A 19238-nucleotide genomic window follows, 5' to 3' on the forward strand; every position below is an offset into this window, starting at 1 on the left:
AACAATCCAGTTGTGCTCCCTGTGCTGCAGTATTATTCTGTCTCTGTGAGGACCAGCAGAGCCAGTTTATGCAAGTGATCAATATTTAATTATAGATATTTCTGTGAATGACAATGAGAAACAGTTGTGAGCTCAAAGAGTGCCACCTTGAGTTTCTGCCTGTCAGGTTCACCTGCCCTACTGTGCTTTGATCGTCATTACATAATACCTGGATTTGCATGTTGTGGGAAAACAATCACATTTTCCTTTTTTCTTTTTTTCTTTTTTTTTCATAAATGACTCATAATTTTAATCGGAGCGTAAGCCTCTTAGAGCACGACATTGAGACAAGCAATGCTCTCGGGGCATAGCCGTGTTTCCAGTTCAATTTAGAATATTAAAAAATCCTGCTGCTTTGCTTTGGAGGGACAAGAAGAGAGCAGCAAAGAGAGGATGCTCGGGTTTCTAGGAAAAAAGCTCTAAATAGCAACAAGAGAGTCTAGCCTTTCACTTAAACAGCACCACAGTTTAGCAAGTATAATGAAACTTGGCTCTCTGTAGTTCCCTATACCTAAATCCCCAAACAAGAGAATAGTGTCGTCTGAGTTTAAGTGTTAAAACAGGCCTTTTGATTATTTTCTTTCCTCTTGAGTGACCGGTTAAGGCCTATGCATTTGGAGTTTATTTGACTGTGTGTTTATGTTGTAATCTAGTGGACGAATGACTTAATATAAGGGATGTCCTGATCCTGAAGACTTCGTAACTGTATAATCCCACTTTAAAAAGTACCTCATTGTCCATTGTAGAGGCCCATAAAGACTGTCCTTGGCTCCGTTGGGTCTGCTGCAAGCATGTAATGTTTAGACAGAGCCAGAGATTGATCCTCCCCTCCACCTCCTTCCCCCCTAAAGTGTCAGCCAGAGCCAAGCATGCACACTGTTACAAACTTGGCTACTCACTCGTGTCCACCAGTCTCTGCTCTTTTTATTATAAAACCTGAACTTGGAGCTTGAATTTCTTTTCTCATTTGACAAGGCTCGGGGCTTTTGATGGTTTTTGTTTAGCCAAATGTAACACTATCAATCTTTGGGAACTCAGTGACGTAATGGGCATGTTTTTACCATCAGGCTTTTCTTTTTATTATGATGCTGTTCTTGACCTGATAAAATAACATCACTAAAAGGGAACACAGTTGTAGGCAGTGCACAGATGACTCATGGGTAACCCTCCAGGCTTGCTCCCAGCACTGGCGGGTATGAAGCCAGCCCTGGAATGGTCCCAGCTTCACAGGCAAAGGTCGTAGTGCACAGAACAAGAGAACAAGAGTATTGAAGCAACCAAAAATAAACCCTTTGTGGTTAAGTCTTTCTAAATAACCAGATTTATTTTCTTTGGACATAAAAATCAAACGCATTCCTGAAAATTAGTTTTCTAAATAGTGTGGAAACACATGTTTGCCAGCAGCAGAGCAGGGGAAGGTTTAATGTCTTTTTCTCTGACCCATCACGAGATGGAGGTACCTAAAGGATTTTCCTGGGTTATTAAGACATTATTTTCACAGCTGTAGCTAACATTTCACCAGAATCACCGCTGCATGTGATAAAACTGTCATAGGATCAGACTGGTAGAGCCTGGCTATGTAAATCACTTTATTTCAAGGTAGAGTTATTGCACTTGAAATGTCAGCACTATAAAGAAAAAACATTTAAAGAAAAACTGCTTGCAAAAATTCAGCAGTTTAAAGTTGCAGCAACATAATCTCAGTCTTAACTGAAATGTGTGTTTTACAATATTAGTTTTGTACAGTAAGATTAAGGTTATTTCATCATTTTCTTTGGCTAAAGAAGCTACTGTATATAGTAACATAAATGCCTGTATGCATGAAATGAAAAATTATACAGTTATCGTGTTTATAGACTACACTGAATCTCTTACAATCTCTTATTTTAGCTACAATTGTATGATTTTAATTGTTGCCTGTTAATTTTCTGTGAAATAACAGTATAAGAGGATCCTTAACACCAAGCATCTTTATATGCTTCGTTATCACCTCGCACAGCAACAGTTGATATAACACCTCTGCACCAGCACCATTATGTTTTAGGTTTATCCCCATATCAGTTTCTTTTCATCTCAATCAACTGGGTCGGGGCTCTTGAATGTCAATGTCGGTGGTTTAAAGGTCAGCGTGACCTCTCAATAGCATTACTGCTATGCTCCTAATAATGAAATATCCCAAAAATGGATAACGGAATAAAATGATAAATTGTCGTTTATTTCCAAAAGGTCAAAGGTCAAATCTGGACAGACATACACTAGGAATTTGGAAAATATACAGACCTGATTCTCCTGAAATTATTCATGAGTAGCTCAGAGCTGGGGATGCTCTCCTTCAGTTTGCACATCTGGGAACTTCTGTAGCTTTAAGTTGAGTAGATGCTCGTAGTGAGTGTACCAGAATATTAGCCCAACGTCACATGAGCTCTGTACTGGGGGGAGCCAAACCAGCTGTGGACATTTTTGTTCGCACATGCACCTCTGTTGGTTTGTTTTTGTCTTTTTATTGAAAGAACTGTTGATGGTAGGTGAAAGCATAGAACATCAATATGATAATTCTGCTTCCAACAACTTCATTTAAGTTGTTTCTGTGGTTCCTTTTGGCCACTTGTACATGGTTTCTGTAAAACTCTGACTGCACCCAGAGTTCAGCACTCTGCACTGGACTTAATTTAAGCAAATGAGATTTTCCTGACCTCAGCACTAGCATCAGCTGAGAGCCCTGCCACTGCTGAGGCCCACGGCACACAAAGACTGGCATGTTTCTATTGTGTTTTGGTCATTAACATTTTGCCAGCTGTTGTTTTGGCCCAGCCAATGATTTCCTGTGGCGTTATCTCCAACCCGTCCGCCTTATCGCCCCCATATACCTACTGCGGAGGGGAAATTACAGAATACAAAACATTAATATAGATGCATCCCCAGTCCTGATATGGTGCCGCTTGTCAAAGCTGCAGGATGTTTTTAAAATTTTTTTAGTCTTATCAGAACTGACCAACTTGCTGCTGCAGGATGTGATGGAAAAAAAATACTTGTAAACAGACAAAAAATATAGAGATGGGTGAAAAAGAAGCAGAATTTCTGTGGTTAATACTGGAGAATTTTAAAGACATTGTAACTGCAAGTGTGTTTGTTGTGAAATGTCAGGCCTGTGAGTCCATCAGGTGACGTGCCCGATGACTCTGCGTGTCCTCAGCTGGTTTATCCTTAGTTCCTCATTAAATTGGATGCTTTCCTATATTTCATCATTGTATTTGTGTGGGTTTTTGTGGTGACCTGAACTTAGATATTTTATGGACATAAAAGAAGTATTTTGGACATGAGAAGGGATGGTGGATTTATTGAACAAAGGATGTTGAAGATGGATGTCACAGAGAGGATTCATGGATGTAGTGAAGGACAGAAGTGACATGACAGAAGACTGTACTAGGAATAGGAAGTAATGAGTCACTGCTGTGATCCCTAAATGGATCAACAACAAAAAGGTGGTGGTTAAGGTTAAGCAAGTAGTCGCTATGATTAATTTAACGTATGTGTTTGTAAGGAGCAGAAGGACAGTACCAGATGGCCTCTGCTGTGTTTCTTGTGTAAACACATCACAGGGATGAGTTATAAAAATAACTTTTTGACCTAGTACTACAGGTCATAGCATATGACTGTTAGCCATGTGAGTTGCTGAAACGTTATGTTGAAACTGTATGTTAAAGCTAAAACTGCAGAAGAAAATGAGTTTGATGTCTTAAATCTTCCAAATTTGAACTGTGGATTAAACAAAGCAATAACTTTTATAAGTTTCTGTAGTGAAAATAACCAAGAGTACACATCTCCTGAGCATTAATATAGTCTTTCACCTTTTTCTCTTATTAATTAATTAATTTTTTAAATATATAGATGAGAGGATTTGCTCTCCTCCATTCATGGTCCTCAACACTGAGTGCAGCCCAGACGTGCTGGAGCAAATCAAGAGGCAAGGACTCTCATTCCCCTTCGGTGAGTAGCTCTGCTGTTGTCATCTTAATTCCTTCTACTCACCACACTTTTTTTTTTTTTTTTTTTTTTTTAAAAAACCTGTTGCCATGTTTCTTTGTTCATCATCATCTCAAATATAACAAAAAAATTTAAGGGTTTGTGCTCTGCTGTAAACTCTGCGCTTTTCTTTGTCTTCATTTCTTCCACAGTTTGCAAAACACGGGTGGCTCATGGCACCAACTCCCATGAGGTAAGAGGCCCGCAGGATTCAGAGGTCACTCACACCCTCAAAAGTTTGCTTTAGCTAATACCTGTTCTGTTAGAGGATTGTCATTTAACTCTAGTCCAAACAGCAAAATCTGATAGTGTTATACCTCATGTAGGTATAACACTGTGGAGGCATTAAGTCTATTTGGCTAGCTTGCCAGGAGTGTCAATTTCAGCGGCACAAGCAGCACTGAATGAAGTTAGATTTTAACCTGCCTCTAACTGCTGATTGACCTCAATGTTTCCTGTCAAGTTCTTTGTCATTTATTGTGTGGCCTCCTGCCCACAGATGGCCATTATCTTCAGTGAAGAGGACCTGAAGGATGTGAAGCCTCCTTGTGTGATTCAGAGTTTCATCAACCATAACGCAGTGCTTTACAAAGTGTTCGTGGTGGGAGACTCCTACACTGTAGTGGAGAGACCTTCCCTTAAGAACTTCCCTGCTGGACCTGCAGGTAAGGTTAAGAACGGACACACAGTGAGAGGGAGAGTGACAGGTGGGGAAGTCCGAGCGCTGCTTACAGGCACACTGGTCAGTCTGTGCAATCTGCACAGCTTCTCCAAATTACCCAATAAAAGAGCTCATAAAATGGCTTTATGGTCCCTGTGATTGGACCTGTTCGCCCTTTTAAGGGGTGCAGCAGAGTGCAATTGAGTTATACCCTGTTGGTACATGTTGTCAAAACTAGACAAGAGCAGCAGTGTTTTTCTCCATAAACATGTCAAAAGCTTTACCCATGACGTGTCTTTGAATAAAGGGTTATCCCCAGACACAAACGACTCCAGTATTTGCATGTGATACAGCAGAGGCCCACATGCAAATCATTTTTGCCGACAGCGTAGTCGTCCGCTTTGTGTAACCATGCAGACAGGATGGCTGGTTTCAGCCTGGAATGCTGGTACAACAGAAAAGCTCACCACAGCACAGCAATACACCTGCACAGCGCTTAGGTCATTGTCCCCCACAGCCTGAAGCTATGCATTATGTTTTGTACCTAGAAAGTGATGGAAAGGGTGCTTTGAAAGGTTGAAGTATGGGTTAGTGTTTGGAAAGTGAGAGATGGGCTGTCCTAGTCAGCCTTCCTTCTTAAAGTGAAGCTTTGCCCATCAAGCCAGGGAATGAATGAGCCAATCCGCCGAACATTTCATTACCGCGACCTTCGCCGTGCCGAAGGGCAGATTTATTTGGACAGTTTCCCTCCACTCCTTTCTCTCGAACACTGATTCATGTTAATCATTACAAGTTAGAAATCAGAGAAAACGTAGGTAAAAATGTTGTGATACATTCCTGTCACATTTATCAAAGAAAATTCCTCACCCGAGCCCAATGAGTAACCTATTGATGTAAACATATGGACAGTGTTGGGAAGGTTACTTTTAAAATGTATTCCATTACAGAATACAGAATACATGCCCCAAAATGTATTCTGTAACGTATTCCGTTACGTTACTCAATGACAGTAACGTATCCTGAATACTTTGGATTACTTAATATATTATCGTGCTTTTTACAACAACGTGAATGTACTATTGCTGTGTGATTTATTACTATTACTGAAGGTCCGCGACTCCAAACTGTAGTAAAGGGACCTCTGACTAATACGGCGGGGTCCCTGTCGGCTCGTAGCCGAAAAATAGCTTTACTTTGTTGTGTGGGTCAACTTTTCTTGCGAGAGACAGAGAGAGGCGTTGAAAGACTGCTCCAACGGGACTTATTGTTTTCGGAGGAAAACACGAACACGGTGTACAGTCGAGTCTTAATAGCTTACTTACAACTGGGCTCGTCAGGCACTCTTCTTGGCTGCAGTGGTTATTATTATATTTACATGCTTCCAGCTCCCGTTTTTCCTCGATGACAACTCGTACCTTTCCACTCCCCTTTTTCTCCCTCCTCGCGCTCACAGACCCATAAGGTGTATGGCAGTCCATTCTCCCTGCAGCACGGACTATACTGGCCATGATGCTACATTCTTTAGAGCTATGCTTGTAGCATTCTGCCTGTTAGCTTAGCACAACAACAACAACAACGAAAAGGCGCTCTCTCACCCAGGAAACACACAGTCGCAGAGAGAGAGAGAGCGTCGCCCTGTAACCATGGCAACCGTAACGCTGCCGCCTGGAACAACAGAACGTAGCTGTCAAACAAAACCCAAACAGTCCTGACCCGTGACAAAATGAAACAGGAAAGTACCGCAGTGTAATCCATTTATTTCAACAAAGTAACTGTATTCTGAATACCACCTTTTTAAACGGTAACTGTAACGGAATACAGTTACTCATATTTTGTATTTTAAATACGTAACGGCGGTACGTGTATTCCGTTACTCCCCAACACTGCATATGGAACACTCAACACATTGTAGGTATGACTGAGAGACTTGTCTTGAGAGCTTAAAAAATGGCCAACTGCAGTTCTTTAGGGTTCACCTCTCATCCAAGAGGCTTCTTCAGTTCTAAAAACAAATCATGCACAGTCCTGGGCATTTTACTCCTAGTGGAGGTTGTCCCGTTTGAAAGTGGTCCATTCACAGTGCATGTAAACTGCCTCCTTTACTGCTCTTTCAAACCATCTTTGTTCAAAACAAAGTGAATACTGGGATCCTCGACAGTATTGTTGATCCTTTAGGTGCAGGTGTACAGCCGAGTCTTGTTCTGCTGAGGTGGCTGGGCTATGCATTTATGAAGTGGCTGTTTGGTTTATCCTTTGTGGAGGTCTGAGCACGCCAGGATATGATGTTGTCTTCAGCTCACAGACTCGACCTGGATGACTTGAAAACTTTTTAAGATGAAAAAGAATTACATCAGTGTGGTTTAGTTACATTCTTTTTTGGGGGTTTTGTTTGTTTTTTAAATACCAGGTATTCAAATTTAGAAAACATGAGTTTTACTTACTAAAGGCCATGGTTGAACTGTGGCGCCACCTAGTGCAGATGATGGAAAATCTAGACAGCTGCACCGTTACACCAGGACTGCAGTCAAATAGGAACTTTCCAATGAAAAACGACTGAGTGAAGTCACCCAGAAGCATTTGCATGGCAGCCTTAATAAGATGTGTTTAAAGTATCTAAATACTAAGAAAAGGTCCTTCGGTCTGGTGTATCCTCTATTGAGAAAATTCAAAACAACATACTGTCAGAGGGTTCATGGAAATAAGCAAACAGTATAACTGGCAGGGAAGGTTGTTCATTTTTAAAATAATTAATAATTTGCTTCCACTTCATGCCCTAACCTGCTGATATTTTTTAAATTTGAATAACAGACTGGTAAACCCACAGCTGATGTCTGACATAAGGCTGCAGGAATAAAGCCGCCTTGTTCTGAAGTTGTTTTCTTGCATAAACAGTCTGTTTAGTTCAGGATCATGAGCTACATATTAAACTGATTGTTTGCATTGGTTACAGTTCCTCAGGCTAAGTACTGCTGTTTTGCAGCCTTTATGATTATCAATAATTAATCCTACCTTTAGTCACAGATATTGAAAGCCTTAAAAAATGTAGAAGTCACTGTGGGGACAGGAAGAGAAGATGTATAATTGGACATGATGAGGAACTAATCTCAACGGGTCAGCATTTTTTGTCACATTTTTAGGCTTAAATAGGTTTCTCAATAATGAAGTTATATTTTTCACCAGTTCTTATGTTTTATTTGATCTACATGAAAGTGTATGGTAGGAACACATGGAGCGAACATTTTCCATTGATGTCGGAAAAGTGATTTGGGAACTAATTCTTTGGGAGTTTCTTATGTTTCGTGTAGTCAACACTCTTTAAAATTCCGCCTCACCCTTTCCCTTTGTTTCTGCTTCAGACAGGAGAGCCATTTTCTTCAACAGCCACAATGTTTCCAAACCAGAGTCGTCCTCAGACTTGACCTCGGTACGTCCAAAATGTCACTGAATGAAATGTCATCTCGTTTCTTTTCTAATGTCTTTGTTCTTTTCAGGGCCACAACCCTGACTTTTAAAGGCTGTGTAGCTAATGCACATTTTAATATTTGTTTCACCCAGAGAGAGAACGTGGAGGGAGTGTCTCAGCCACCCAGTGATGATGTCATCAGAGAATTGTCCAGGTCATTGCGAGAAGCACTGGGCGTGTCCCTGTTTGGCATCGATGTAATCATCAACAATCAAACAGGCCAGCACGCTGTCATTGACATCAATGCATTCCCAGGTAGGCACAGCCTCAATCTCACAGACACACACACACATAAATCATCTTCTTTAAAGTATCTGCTCATTAAGTGGAAAATAAACCTCCGATTTTACTGGGAGTTATAATGAATCCATCCTTAGAGCAGCCTTCACCTGTGTAATCCTAAACTGTTTAAGCTACAGGTTCTGCTAACTGCATTTCTGCTTTTTATTAACCACAAGAGAGCATGAAGCTTGTGCAGAAAACCTTAAACCTGCATTCTTTCTAATGGCCAGCAGGGGGCGACTTCTGTTTTTGCAAGGTGTATGGGAACACAGACCTAGGCTCTTTTGAGCTATGACCTCAGAAACCTCTTTAAGTATGAGTCTTATTTTAATGTAATATGAAGTTCAGGGTCCTTCTGGACACTAAAGGGAAAAAAATTCTTTTATGTTCCCTTTAGTGTCCAGGAGCAGCTTTATAAGAACAATTTAGGTAGAATATTGTTTATTTAGCACACAGCCAGAAGTCACTGCTTTTCTTCTTCTTAATATTGCCTTCTCTTTCCAGGTTACGAGGGCGTCCCCGAGTTTTTCAACGACCTCCTTAACCACATCAGCAGCGTGCTTCAGAGCCACAACCCTGACTTTCCTCCTGCCGGCGAACAGCCCAAAAGCCTCCCGGTGAGCACCACGGTACCCAACACTGCCCCGCCAGCCCCGGGCTGCTGCAGCATGCTGGGAAAAGAGCTGCAGAGACTGGGCTGCAACTCTATGTCACCCAACTTCCAGCAGCACTGTGTCTCCACGATAGCTACCAAGGCTTCCTCCCAGTGACTGACTTTCTTTTTTTTCTTTTATTTTCTTTCTCTCCCATCCCCTTACCTCCCTATTTGATCCCTGAACAAATAACGGATGACAGTGGTGATAATAATAATAATTAATAATCATAGTAAATATGATGTTAATGATGATAATATATCTAATCGAGACACAAACCTTTTTCCTATATAGTTATTGGAAATAATGGTGATTGGATGTAAGCTTTTCTTTTCCTCTGCCTTTTTTTCCCTCGTTTTGTCTAATGAGACTTTAACAGTACTGTAATGTGAGCTTTGGGAACTTTTGTCTAATAGCTGATTTTATTTTTCTCTCTCTTGCGTGAGGTCTCTGTGATGAAAGGGTCCAGAAGAGGTAACTAATTAGAATGGCCGAATCAGGACTGGAGAATGATGTGCCACTAGATGTGCAATGTATGATCCCTTGTATCTCTCTCACACTCACTTACACACAGGCACATTTACACTGTGGCCAACTGTGCCAGTGATGTGTGTTTGTATTCTGGTCAATACCACTGAGTGCTACGTGCAAGGGCGTAGAGAGAGGTGGCGTTTGGGCATTTGAACACTACTCCACAGATCCCAGGTTGCTATGTGACTGTGGCCAATCGACTGCAGAGAGTGATGAGATTGTTTTATTGGTTTAAACAAACAGGGGAGCAGTGTTTTGTTTTTTTTCTTTCCCGAGTGCCATTAAATATAATTTGAGTGTAGGAGGAGAAAAGAAAAAGAGCATTATTTTTCAAATCTTAAGAGGATAAAATCTCCATGACCATGTGACCAAGTTTCTTTTCGTAATGATTGTTATGGTGTGTGGGTGGGGGTGTTTTTCTGTGTGTTAGATAAACAAACTACATCCTTTTTGAGTCGCAGTTTGAGTCGCTCCAGTGCAGTAAGATGAGGATCACATTCCCATGTTATCTGTCTGTGGATGTTTTCCGAGAAATTCCATGATTTTTCAGAATTCCAGTGGGGGTTGTAGTCTCCTTAAACAGACTCCCCAAGTGTCTTCACTGCTTGTATCTGTCACGCGAGCAAACTGAGGCAAACTTGACCGACGGACAGACTTGGGGCTGCTGTATAGCTTGTCACTTGGGATTAATAAGAAAATCAGGTGTGTGTGTGTGTGTGTGTGTGTGTGTGTTTGTGTTTGAATACCCAACTAAAGTGAGTATTCATCTGAACAGTCTGAGATAATTGAGTTATTTGTTCAGCTTTATTAACTAAACCAACAGTCCAATCCACTCATGTGCTTCAAACCTTATTCTCTGACCTGTCTGCTGTTCCAGCTGCTGTATTTGTGTCACATTTTAAGTGAAGGGAGTAGGTGGAGGTCCAGCTGTCGTTCCCAGTGTTCACTGTGAGATTTTTTTTTTTTTTTTAACGAGTTTGTTAAAATCTTATAATGTCCTTACATCTACTAAGAGCAACTTTATTTTGAGATTTTATGGGGGAAATGTTTTATATAAATGAAAGCAGTGATGTTTTTGAAAAAGTGGGGATTTACGTAGAGGGACGGTAAAATTCTGGGTCTTGCTGTTCAGGTGACGTGAAAGGGACAGATCAGCTGAGCGGTTGTTGCATCCCTCTAGCATCTAGTGGGAAATGAGTGCCAACCTGCAGCAAATACAGATTACTGCGTTCCTTCTCTTGTCCCAGAGAGCTCCCCTTGCTGTTTTCTTTCCTCCATCAGCATCCAAGGGAACCCACCGTCCTCTTGCTTGCCCTGTGAGCGGATATATTTGTGTCATTGCGGCCACCTCACCAGCATCTCTCTGGGACAAAAGAAGAGCGACGGCACAGTGGAAGTTGGCCTTCGCTACATGTGTAAACAACCCTTCTGAGTATCCTGGTTTTGATTTGTCTTCAGAATGTAGTGAAGCAACAATAAATTCAAAAGTACCACACCAGGTTAAAATGAGTCTAGGTGTTTCCTCACCTAGGAAGCTGTGGTCGAGTCCCTGTTTAAATTGGAAAAGGCTGAGTATCTGTGTACGCCACTATACTGTGTCCTATCTCGTGTTCTTTACTGTGCTTCTAAATGGGAAATATAAATGGTTAATCCCACTCTTGGTCATTTCTGCAACCCAGATGGTGTCATCATGCTCCCGGCTTCCACCTGAATGTGTACTTCTTGGGTGTCTTGTACAGTACGTGTATATGCGCCTATGCTTGCATCCGTACAGTATGTCGTTTTGTATCGGTTCTGTAATCGAGAAGAATCCTCAATTTTGTGACTTTTTTAATTAAATGGCCAATTCAACAGGGCAAAATAAACATGTGAAACTACTCTGGGTGTGTTTCACTGCTTTTTTTTTTTTTTTCTTAAAGTTTTACAACAATCATACTCAAGTGATTCACCTGCTTATAAGAGAGTCGGAGATTTGAGTCCGCAAGGATATCTTTTTGATATAGCCATGTGCGTATGAGTGTATGGGATGGATAAAAAGCACTTCCAGTACATAAAATGTGTGAGTATAGCTTGTAGTGCGAAGTGTTTTTAGCCGTCACTAAGAGTGAAAAATGGCTCCACAAGTACAACTCCACTATTTACATCATGTAGACGACAGTTTAGTTTTATTTTTAAATAACTTATATTTAATGGTTTGCCTTCCTTCTATATAAATGAGTTGTTGACAAAAGAATAGTAATATGATCCTTGAAAGTTTACCCAAAATACACTATTTTATCTCAAAACAAAACATCCACTCTAATGACTTTCTATTACAGCAGTTTAGCTCTTCGCTCCCAAATCTATAAAGATGCTTCATTGAGCTAATCGGTGATGGGTTTGTATTATATGAAATGTCTTAACCAAATAAAACCAAAGCAGTTTCTGTGTGGTATTTTGGTCTGGAAACATTTGAATGATGCAAGAATAACGAGTTAGTAAGAGGTCTTGGTGAATACCATTTATGTTTAACCGCTAGCAGGACTCCACGTACATCGACTGAAATAATTAGCACCACATTTCCAAAAGGAGCTCGTCTGGATGCAAATATTTGAGCACCAAAGAAATCGGTATTTACTTTTCTTCCTGTACCATGTGAATTATCAGGGCTCTAAAACTTCAGGTCCACTGATTTTAAGTGACAGACTTTACTTTGAGTAACTAACCTCATTTTTCTCCTTTAGATATAAAGAGAGGTAACTGCCAGCTAAGTTTCAGTTATATTACCATAACTATGCTTATGAATTCTCTATTACTGAAACCATAAACTGGCTATAAATACTTTAATTTCTTTTCTACACAGTTCTGTCATAATACGGAGTGCAAAGAGAAGACTGCAAAAGAAAGTGCAGCGATCCTCCACCCGGCCTCCAGATGTTTTATTGTTTCAGCGTGTATCGGTCGCACATTTCATAGTAGTAGGAAACAGTAAAAAAAAACAAGACACACAAACACTAAGTTTTCCAACAGGGCTAATGTAGACACTATACAAAATAGCTGCTTATTAAAATAAAAATATATCTTTTCATAATCTCAGTCTTCTGTACATGTAAAAACAACACAAATAGAAGATATTTACAAGAAGAGAAATGACGGTTTCTAATGCTACTTCCAGCTTTTTGACAGGCCTCTATACACAAGGTGTTAATGGGACTGCAGGTGACGCGCTGCCGGGCTCGCCAACAGGCCGAGAATGGTCGAGAGACAGTGAAGCTTTTCCTTAACGTGCTCGGGCAACTTCTCGTTCTCCTTATACCTGCAGAGAACACACCACTTCTTACTTTTTGTGCCATACAAATACACTGCAGCTTCTTCTGTGTGGAAAGCTGGCCAAAGATCCAGCAAATAACAAACTCTGTATTTTTATTCTCGGGCTACTTTGTCCTCCACTCTGCGTCTGTTACAGCACTCAGTTCATCAACTGTGTGAAACAAGCCCTTCAGCTCCATTTCCATTATCTTTAAGAAAACTTTCTTCTGATTGGCTGCCACATGCAAACAAAAGATGTGAACAGCAGGTGGATGGGGCTTCTGAAATGGCCATATTAAAAACTTCTACTCTCACAAAAGTTTTTAAAACAGCTCTTAAAGGGAACACAGAAGACATTTCTAATGTATTTCATACCTGGTGATCTTCCCTTCTGGACACGTGTAGGTGATGCAGGAAACTCCTGCCTGAACCACCAGCTGAGAACCATCGTTGAACTGCACCCAAACCTCTCCGCTCGTCAGCTACAGATACAAACAAACAAACAAGGATTTGGTTTTTGTCAAAGTGTCAATTCACATTCCCAGTCTTAAAATATTAATTAGTCATCTATTACCTGGGACGCCCATCCAACATTTGGCACAAATATCGACTTGACCACCTTTCCTGTGCTCTGGATGAGGTCCTGTCGCACTGGGGAGCTTTTCTTACTCAGGCTGGCTGTGGTGAAGTCAGACCCATCGTAGGAAATCATCTAGAAATAAATCAGTAAAAATCAAATGCAGATCTCATCACGGCCTGCACACCCACACATGACTCCAGGTGCTGTTTTTATGTTTTGATTTTTTCACTATTAGTCTTCTGGTTGTACTGTGGAAAGAATCCGTCTGCCTGAAACCAGTGAACACTGCATACACGACATGTTTTTGCCTGAGACGTCTCAGCGTCTGGCGTGGAAATCCACATTATTCTTCATTTTATCCTGTAATGTCAGAACTTACCGAAGGAGTGATTTGTGGAGGTTTAGGAGGTGATGCTGTATCTGGAGGAACCGGGTGCGAGGGCGCAGACGATGAGCCTGGAGCGTCTGAGCTGACGGGTCTCCTGGGAAGTAAAAGAAAACAAACATTTGTCACGCAAGACGAGAAATATAACAAAAAAAAAAAAAAAGAAAGGAAAGCTGTCACGAGGTGGCCAGAATTTTCCTGTCACCTGCCAATCGTTATGGGGAAGAAAGGGACGTCCTTGGTGCTGCGCTGCTCCTCTGCAGTGATGGCGGCCTCGAGAGATAAACACATGGCGTGGCCCTCGTCCGACAGCTCCACATACCTCCGGCACTCGGGGCTCAGGCCGCTCAGCCCCGCCTCGCCCTTCACAGTGTACGACTTCCCGCTCTTCTCCACCACTCGCACAAGTTCGGACGTCTTGTGGGTCTTTGCGCCTGCACGATGCAGTTATTACACGTTAATTTAGACTCATCAGCTCAGCCACCTCATTACTGACGTTCAGCAAACACCTCGGACTCACCATCATAAAAGCAAACTTCCAGGTCCGCGTTAGGAGAGTTCTCCATCAGCATGACCTTGGCATACTTGGTGTAAAGGGTCACTTTAGGAGTCTTGGATTTAACAAGCTGAACAAACTTGGAGGCATACTGGTACTTTTTCCAGTATTTCTCTGTGACAAAAAAAAGAAAGAAAAAAAAAAGCTCAATTACAATTTTATTTCACTTTTTTTTTTTTTTTTTTAATCTGATATTAATGGGTGGGATGCATCCGTCAGAATACCTGGAAGATCCTCGTAGCTACAAATGAGAATATCTTCTGGAGGAGCTGGCGGGCAGTCCAGCACAGGAAAACCTTTTCCACCATTAGGCTGGTATATCGTCACCTACAGCAGATGGTCATAATAAGCCACAACTTACAAGACTGAAGATTTTTTTCAAACATGGAAAGATTTATTAAGTAACTGCATGATAAATGCTGATTGCCCTACAGAAACTGTACCATTGAGCCATCACAGGAAATCCGGAGGACTTCTTTGACTCTTTCTTGACCACTCTGACATTTTAACAGCTCCATACAAACTTCACCCGTGTCCAAAATGCTCACCTGGATAGAAGACAAGAAAAAAGATGAGATATCTAAAAATATATCCACTGTTCACACATAGAAATTTTAAAAAAAAGGAAAAAAAAAAAGATTAAAATCTTACAACAGCATTTTTGGTCTTCTGTCTGATCGGCTTCAGTCGGGAGGCGCACAGAGGCGGGATTACGTCTCTCAGCGTTTTCTTCGGCTTATCTGTACTGGGTTTGGTTGAAGAGAGCTTTAACTCTCTGTCAGGAGGAGGTTGGAACTCTAATCCAGGGATGTTCTCCCTGTATGAGTCGGAGTTGGAAAGAAGCTGGTGGTGCAGGTTGGGGTGAAGGTTCGCGCCTCGGCTCATGGGCTTATCTGACCAGGAGTTGTGAACACCTAAAGGTCCTCTACTGCTGTGGGCGCTGCTATCTGCGGACCTCTGTCCAGAGGCTGAGAAAGAAAGCAAAACTTTTGGAAAACTTTGTAGTCATGATTAAAACAACCAAAAGAGCACAAAAGTGTTATTTTACCTTCAGTGTTGAGCCAATTAGAAACTCCCTCTAAGTCCTGAAATTGCAAATTTGGTGGAAGTGCGGTCTCTGTGGAAAAATACCCAGAACTGAAATAGAGAGTGTCATCTGTTAGTCTCAATAACCTGAGAGAAAAAAAGATTATCAACAGACTGACTGCTTACTTTGCTGGCTGCTTGACAGGTGGAGATGGGAGTCTTCCGTGCTCTGAAAACGGGTGTGGAGTGGAGGACACGGGGAAGACTGGGCGTCCTATACCAGCCAGAGTCTCCTCTGAGTGGCATCGCCCCAGCTCAGCATGAGTTGAACCTGTTGAAGTGGACATGGGACGGTCTGAAGAGTGAGCCCTCCTCAGGTAGCGAGAATGAGGCTCTCCGCTTTCTACACCATGAGCCGCCCTGCTCCTGCCCTCTCTGTTGAACCTTTCCAGCGGATGCTGCTGCTGCTGCTGCCACTGGTCTCCATCCTCAAAACAGGCACTGTTGGGCTGGCGTGGAAGGCTTGGGATGGGTGCCATGCGATTAGGCAGAGCAGAGCCTATCATGTGCTTGGTTCGCTTCTGGAGGCGACTGCCGCTGCTGGCAGAGGTGGAGGAGGTGTAGGCTGTGGAGATGGTGGCAATGCCACTGTCAATGGACCCGTCATCCCCAAGCCCCAGCTCTTTGGTCCTGACCAGCAGGCTCTGGGTCATGAATGGGTGGTCCAGTACTGCAGAGAGGCTGGGTCGCTGGGCGGGGTCTTTCTGCAGCAGCTGATAAATTAGGTCCTGAGCCTCCAGAGAAACATGGGTAGGCATCTCATAGTCCCCGAGAACCACTTTGGACAAAGTGTGCTTGACCGTGTCTGTGTCAAATGGAGGGCGACCCATCAGGAAAGCATAGAACATGCATCCCAGTGACCAAACATCTGATTCCAGCCCGTGGGCGCTGCGAGTGGCCACCTCTGGGGAGATGTAGTTTGGTGTGCCACACATGGTGAAGTGCTTTTCATTTGGGAGTTTGAGCTGAGTGGCCAGGCCAAAGTCTGCTATCTTAATGTTCATGTTGCTGGTCAGCAGAAGATTGGACAAAGTCAGGTCTCTGTGCAAGATCCCATGAGTATGTAAATAAAGCATCCCTTTCACTGTTTGGTCCATGAAATGTCTCGCTGTGGGGCGAAAATAAAGTTGTTGTTGGGGTTTGTTTTTGGGGGGTTTTACAGTAGTAGCAACTCACAAAGCTGACAACACAACTCATATTTAGGCTTCTAAACAAAAACACATGTGCCTGACCTTCATCTTCAGAGAAAGGCATCTTTCGCTCTTTGAGGTACCGACTCATCTCTCCATTGTGGCACATCTCCAACACTAAATACACATAGTTGCTGTCCTCAAAGTAGTTGTAAAGCTTTTACAAAAACAAAAGACATAACAATATGATTCATTTACCATCGTCTCAAAATATGGAAACATTGAGAAAGAACAAAATATAGAATATATCTGACTGGATTTTAAAATGATTGTACTACTGTGGTCCTGAAAGCTGTGTCAGTGGGACCACCACTGCCTGCTTTCCTGGTTAATCTTTAAAGCTGAAGATTAGCCAGACTACTGATTAAGTGAAGTGGAAACAAATCGGTGGCGCGCCTACACAAAGTACTATCAAGGACGCCCTGTATAACCATGACAACAATACAGAAAGCTGATATATGCATCATCAAACACAACAGTCCCACAAAGACACAGGAATCCCTACAGCTACAGCACTGGTGTTAACTTTAACTGTAAATCTCACACTAAGCAAGCATTCACACGTTTCAAATTATTAAAGTGCATCATTAAACTGTGTGTGATGCATAAAAAAACAGAAAATGTATATTGTATAGATACACTACAGGAGAAGGCAAATTTAAATAAACAGCAGGGTTGGTGTTGTGTATCAAGCACTTCATGGCAAGAAATCATCTGTGGCTTGTCAGCGTTACCTCCAGTATGGAAGGATGCTTCAGTCGGCAGTGAATCTCCACCTCGTTCCTCACACGTTGGACCATGCCGGCTTTGTGCATTGCTTTTTTGTCAATCTGCAGATGGGAACAACAGAGATAATTATACGCCTGCCACTCATCGGCTCAGCGTGGCATGTTGTACAGTTTGGTTTGATCCTAATAATCAGTTTCCCACCCACAATGGCAACGAAACACTGAGAGCTCATCTGTGGGGCGGGTCAAGAGACCACAAGAACCCCACGGGAGGCAACATATGTCATAACCCAGTAGTTCCAAGTTTACAATTTTACAGCATCACTGATAAAGATGTAGATTATCTCACCGTTTTGATGGCAACCTCCAGACCAGTCTTCACCGATTTGGCCCGGTAAACACACGCAAAGGAGCCCTTCCCGAGCAGAGTGAGGACCTTGAAGTCCTGCGTGCACAAAAAGAGAAGTTGTACAAACAACGCATCTGCAGGAAAATGTGAGCATGATTTCATTTTTAAGTTTAAATCCCACGGGAAGCGAGAGCTTTAAAAGCAAACACCTCGATCCTCGACTCCTGATCATAACAAAAACCTCCTTTCTCATCTCTGCTAGCATGGGAGTCAGCAGTCAGGTTGTTAAAGCCATGGCGAAGAACTTGGTCAAACATCCTTCCCGTAACCTGCGACCTGCTGGATTGTTCTCTACAACCACCAACGACTCCACACGGGAGAAATCCACCCACAACAAACGTTAACTGTCAAACAAGCCACTAACACCTGACGCCGTCATATGGCCAACCAAAACCTTTAATTATCCCGGGTCTCTTCCCGCTAATGAGGACCCACTTGTAGCCGTTTCCAAGCAGCATGACGGGTCCCAAACTGACGCGACACAACAATGTCTGTCCTGGGGGAGCATGGTTACACACCCGCAGAGACGATGTTGACATTTTCTACTACATTAACTACTACTAGTACTACTAAATAATAATAACAACAATAATAATAAGTAGAAGAAGAATACATTTAGGCAATCGTAAAGAGCGATATCTTTACGACACGTGAAACAAGCTAAAAACGAAAAACTGAACTATCGCCTTAGTAATTGATGTTAAGTAGTATAATATTTAGCTATGACTAAATAAAAGTTTAACATATCCCCATTATATTAAGCAAACAGTGTTTTTTTTCCTTCTCAGTGCGATATTGTTTAGCTAACTTGTAACTCCAGCCTTTGACTTGACACGAGAACAAGCCATCAGTCCGAGTGGACGCTAGCTTGTGGGCGTTAGCCCAACAAAAGCACTCACCTCAATTTTATCTCCGATCGAAACACTCATCGTGGCGGCTTTTCGCCTCGCAGACGCGTGCAGGTTTGTAATAATGTTCCCCGATAGGCAGAGTGCATGGATAGCCGCTACAGGAGTCCTCACACGACGAATAAATGTTGTTCTCGCGTTCCCCTCCAAAACTTTGCCATATCTTCCATTTTGAAAATATCCGCCCGTTACTCCGTGGCTACGTCACACCCCGCGTCACTTGACAACATTAAGCTTTGTCACGCCTCCTCCAAGCGCCCCGTGTCTGCGATGGAGTTACATGAAGCTTCAATGATCTACATTTAATTTAATATCAGTGGTCGTCCAGACACAGGAACTGCATATATGGAATCAGCTACTACTTTTAAAATTATAAATTTAAATGATACGTGTATTATTAAAGAAAATGTTATCTAATCGTGAATTAATCCAGTAACTTTCTTTTAATTTTTTAAA

The 19238-nt window shown here is 42.1% G+C and overlaps 2 protein-coding genes across 2 annotated transcripts in view; one reads left to right on the forward strand and one right to left on the reverse strand.

Moving 5' to 3' along the window:
• Nucleotides 1-11530, forward strand: part of LOC309695105 (inositol-tetrakisphosphate 1-kinase-like) — a 33951-nt gene extending 22421 nt beyond the window's left edge. The window contains exons 6-11 of the mRNA XM_082515570.1: nucleotides 3928-4026; nucleotides 4215-4255; nucleotides 4562-4727; nucleotides 8080-8147; nucleotides 8279-8441; nucleotides 8973-11530. Of these exons, the coding sequence (XP_082371696.1) occupies nucleotides 3928-4026; nucleotides 4215-4255; nucleotides 4562-4727; nucleotides 8080-8147; nucleotides 8279-8441; nucleotides 8973-9238 (803 nt within the window). The 3' untranslated portion in view covers nucleotides 9239-11530. The remainder of the gene's footprint in view (nucleotides 1-3927; nucleotides 4027-4214; nucleotides 4256-4561; nucleotides 4728-8079; nucleotides 8148-8278; nucleotides 8442-8972) is intronic.
• Nucleotides 11531-12538: 1008 nt separating this feature from the next.
• On the reverse strand, nucleotides 12539-19024 carry plk4 (polo-like kinase 4). Its single transcript, XM_082515554.1, has 15 exons — nucleotides 18774-19024; nucleotides 17815-17910; nucleotides 17472-17567; nucleotides 16780-16894; nucleotides 15674-16655; nucleotides 15510-15598; nucleotides 15113-15429; nucleotides 14905-15009; nucleotides 14686-14788; nucleotides 14426-14575; nucleotides 14111-14339; nucleotides 13900-14002; nucleotides 13515-13652; nucleotides 13316-13422; nucleotides 12539-12947 (listed from the first exon to the last, which is right to left on the reverse strand). The coding sequence occupies exons 1-15, from the start codon at nucleotides 18801-18803 to the stop codon at nucleotides 12836-12838; spliced, it is 2772 nt and encodes a 923-aa protein (XP_082371680.1). The 5' UTR covers nucleotides 18804-19024; the 3' UTR covers nucleotides 12539-12835.
• Between the last annotated feature and the right edge of the window lie 214 nt (nucleotides 19025-19238).

The sequence above is a fragment of the Aulonocara stuartgranti genome (genome assembly GCF_965226115.1).
Source record: "Aulonocara stuartgranti genome assembly, chromosome: 19".
Taxonomy (NCBI): domain Eukaryota; kingdom Metazoa; phylum Chordata; class Actinopteri; order Cichliformes; family Cichlidae; genus Aulonocara; species Aulonocara stuartgranti.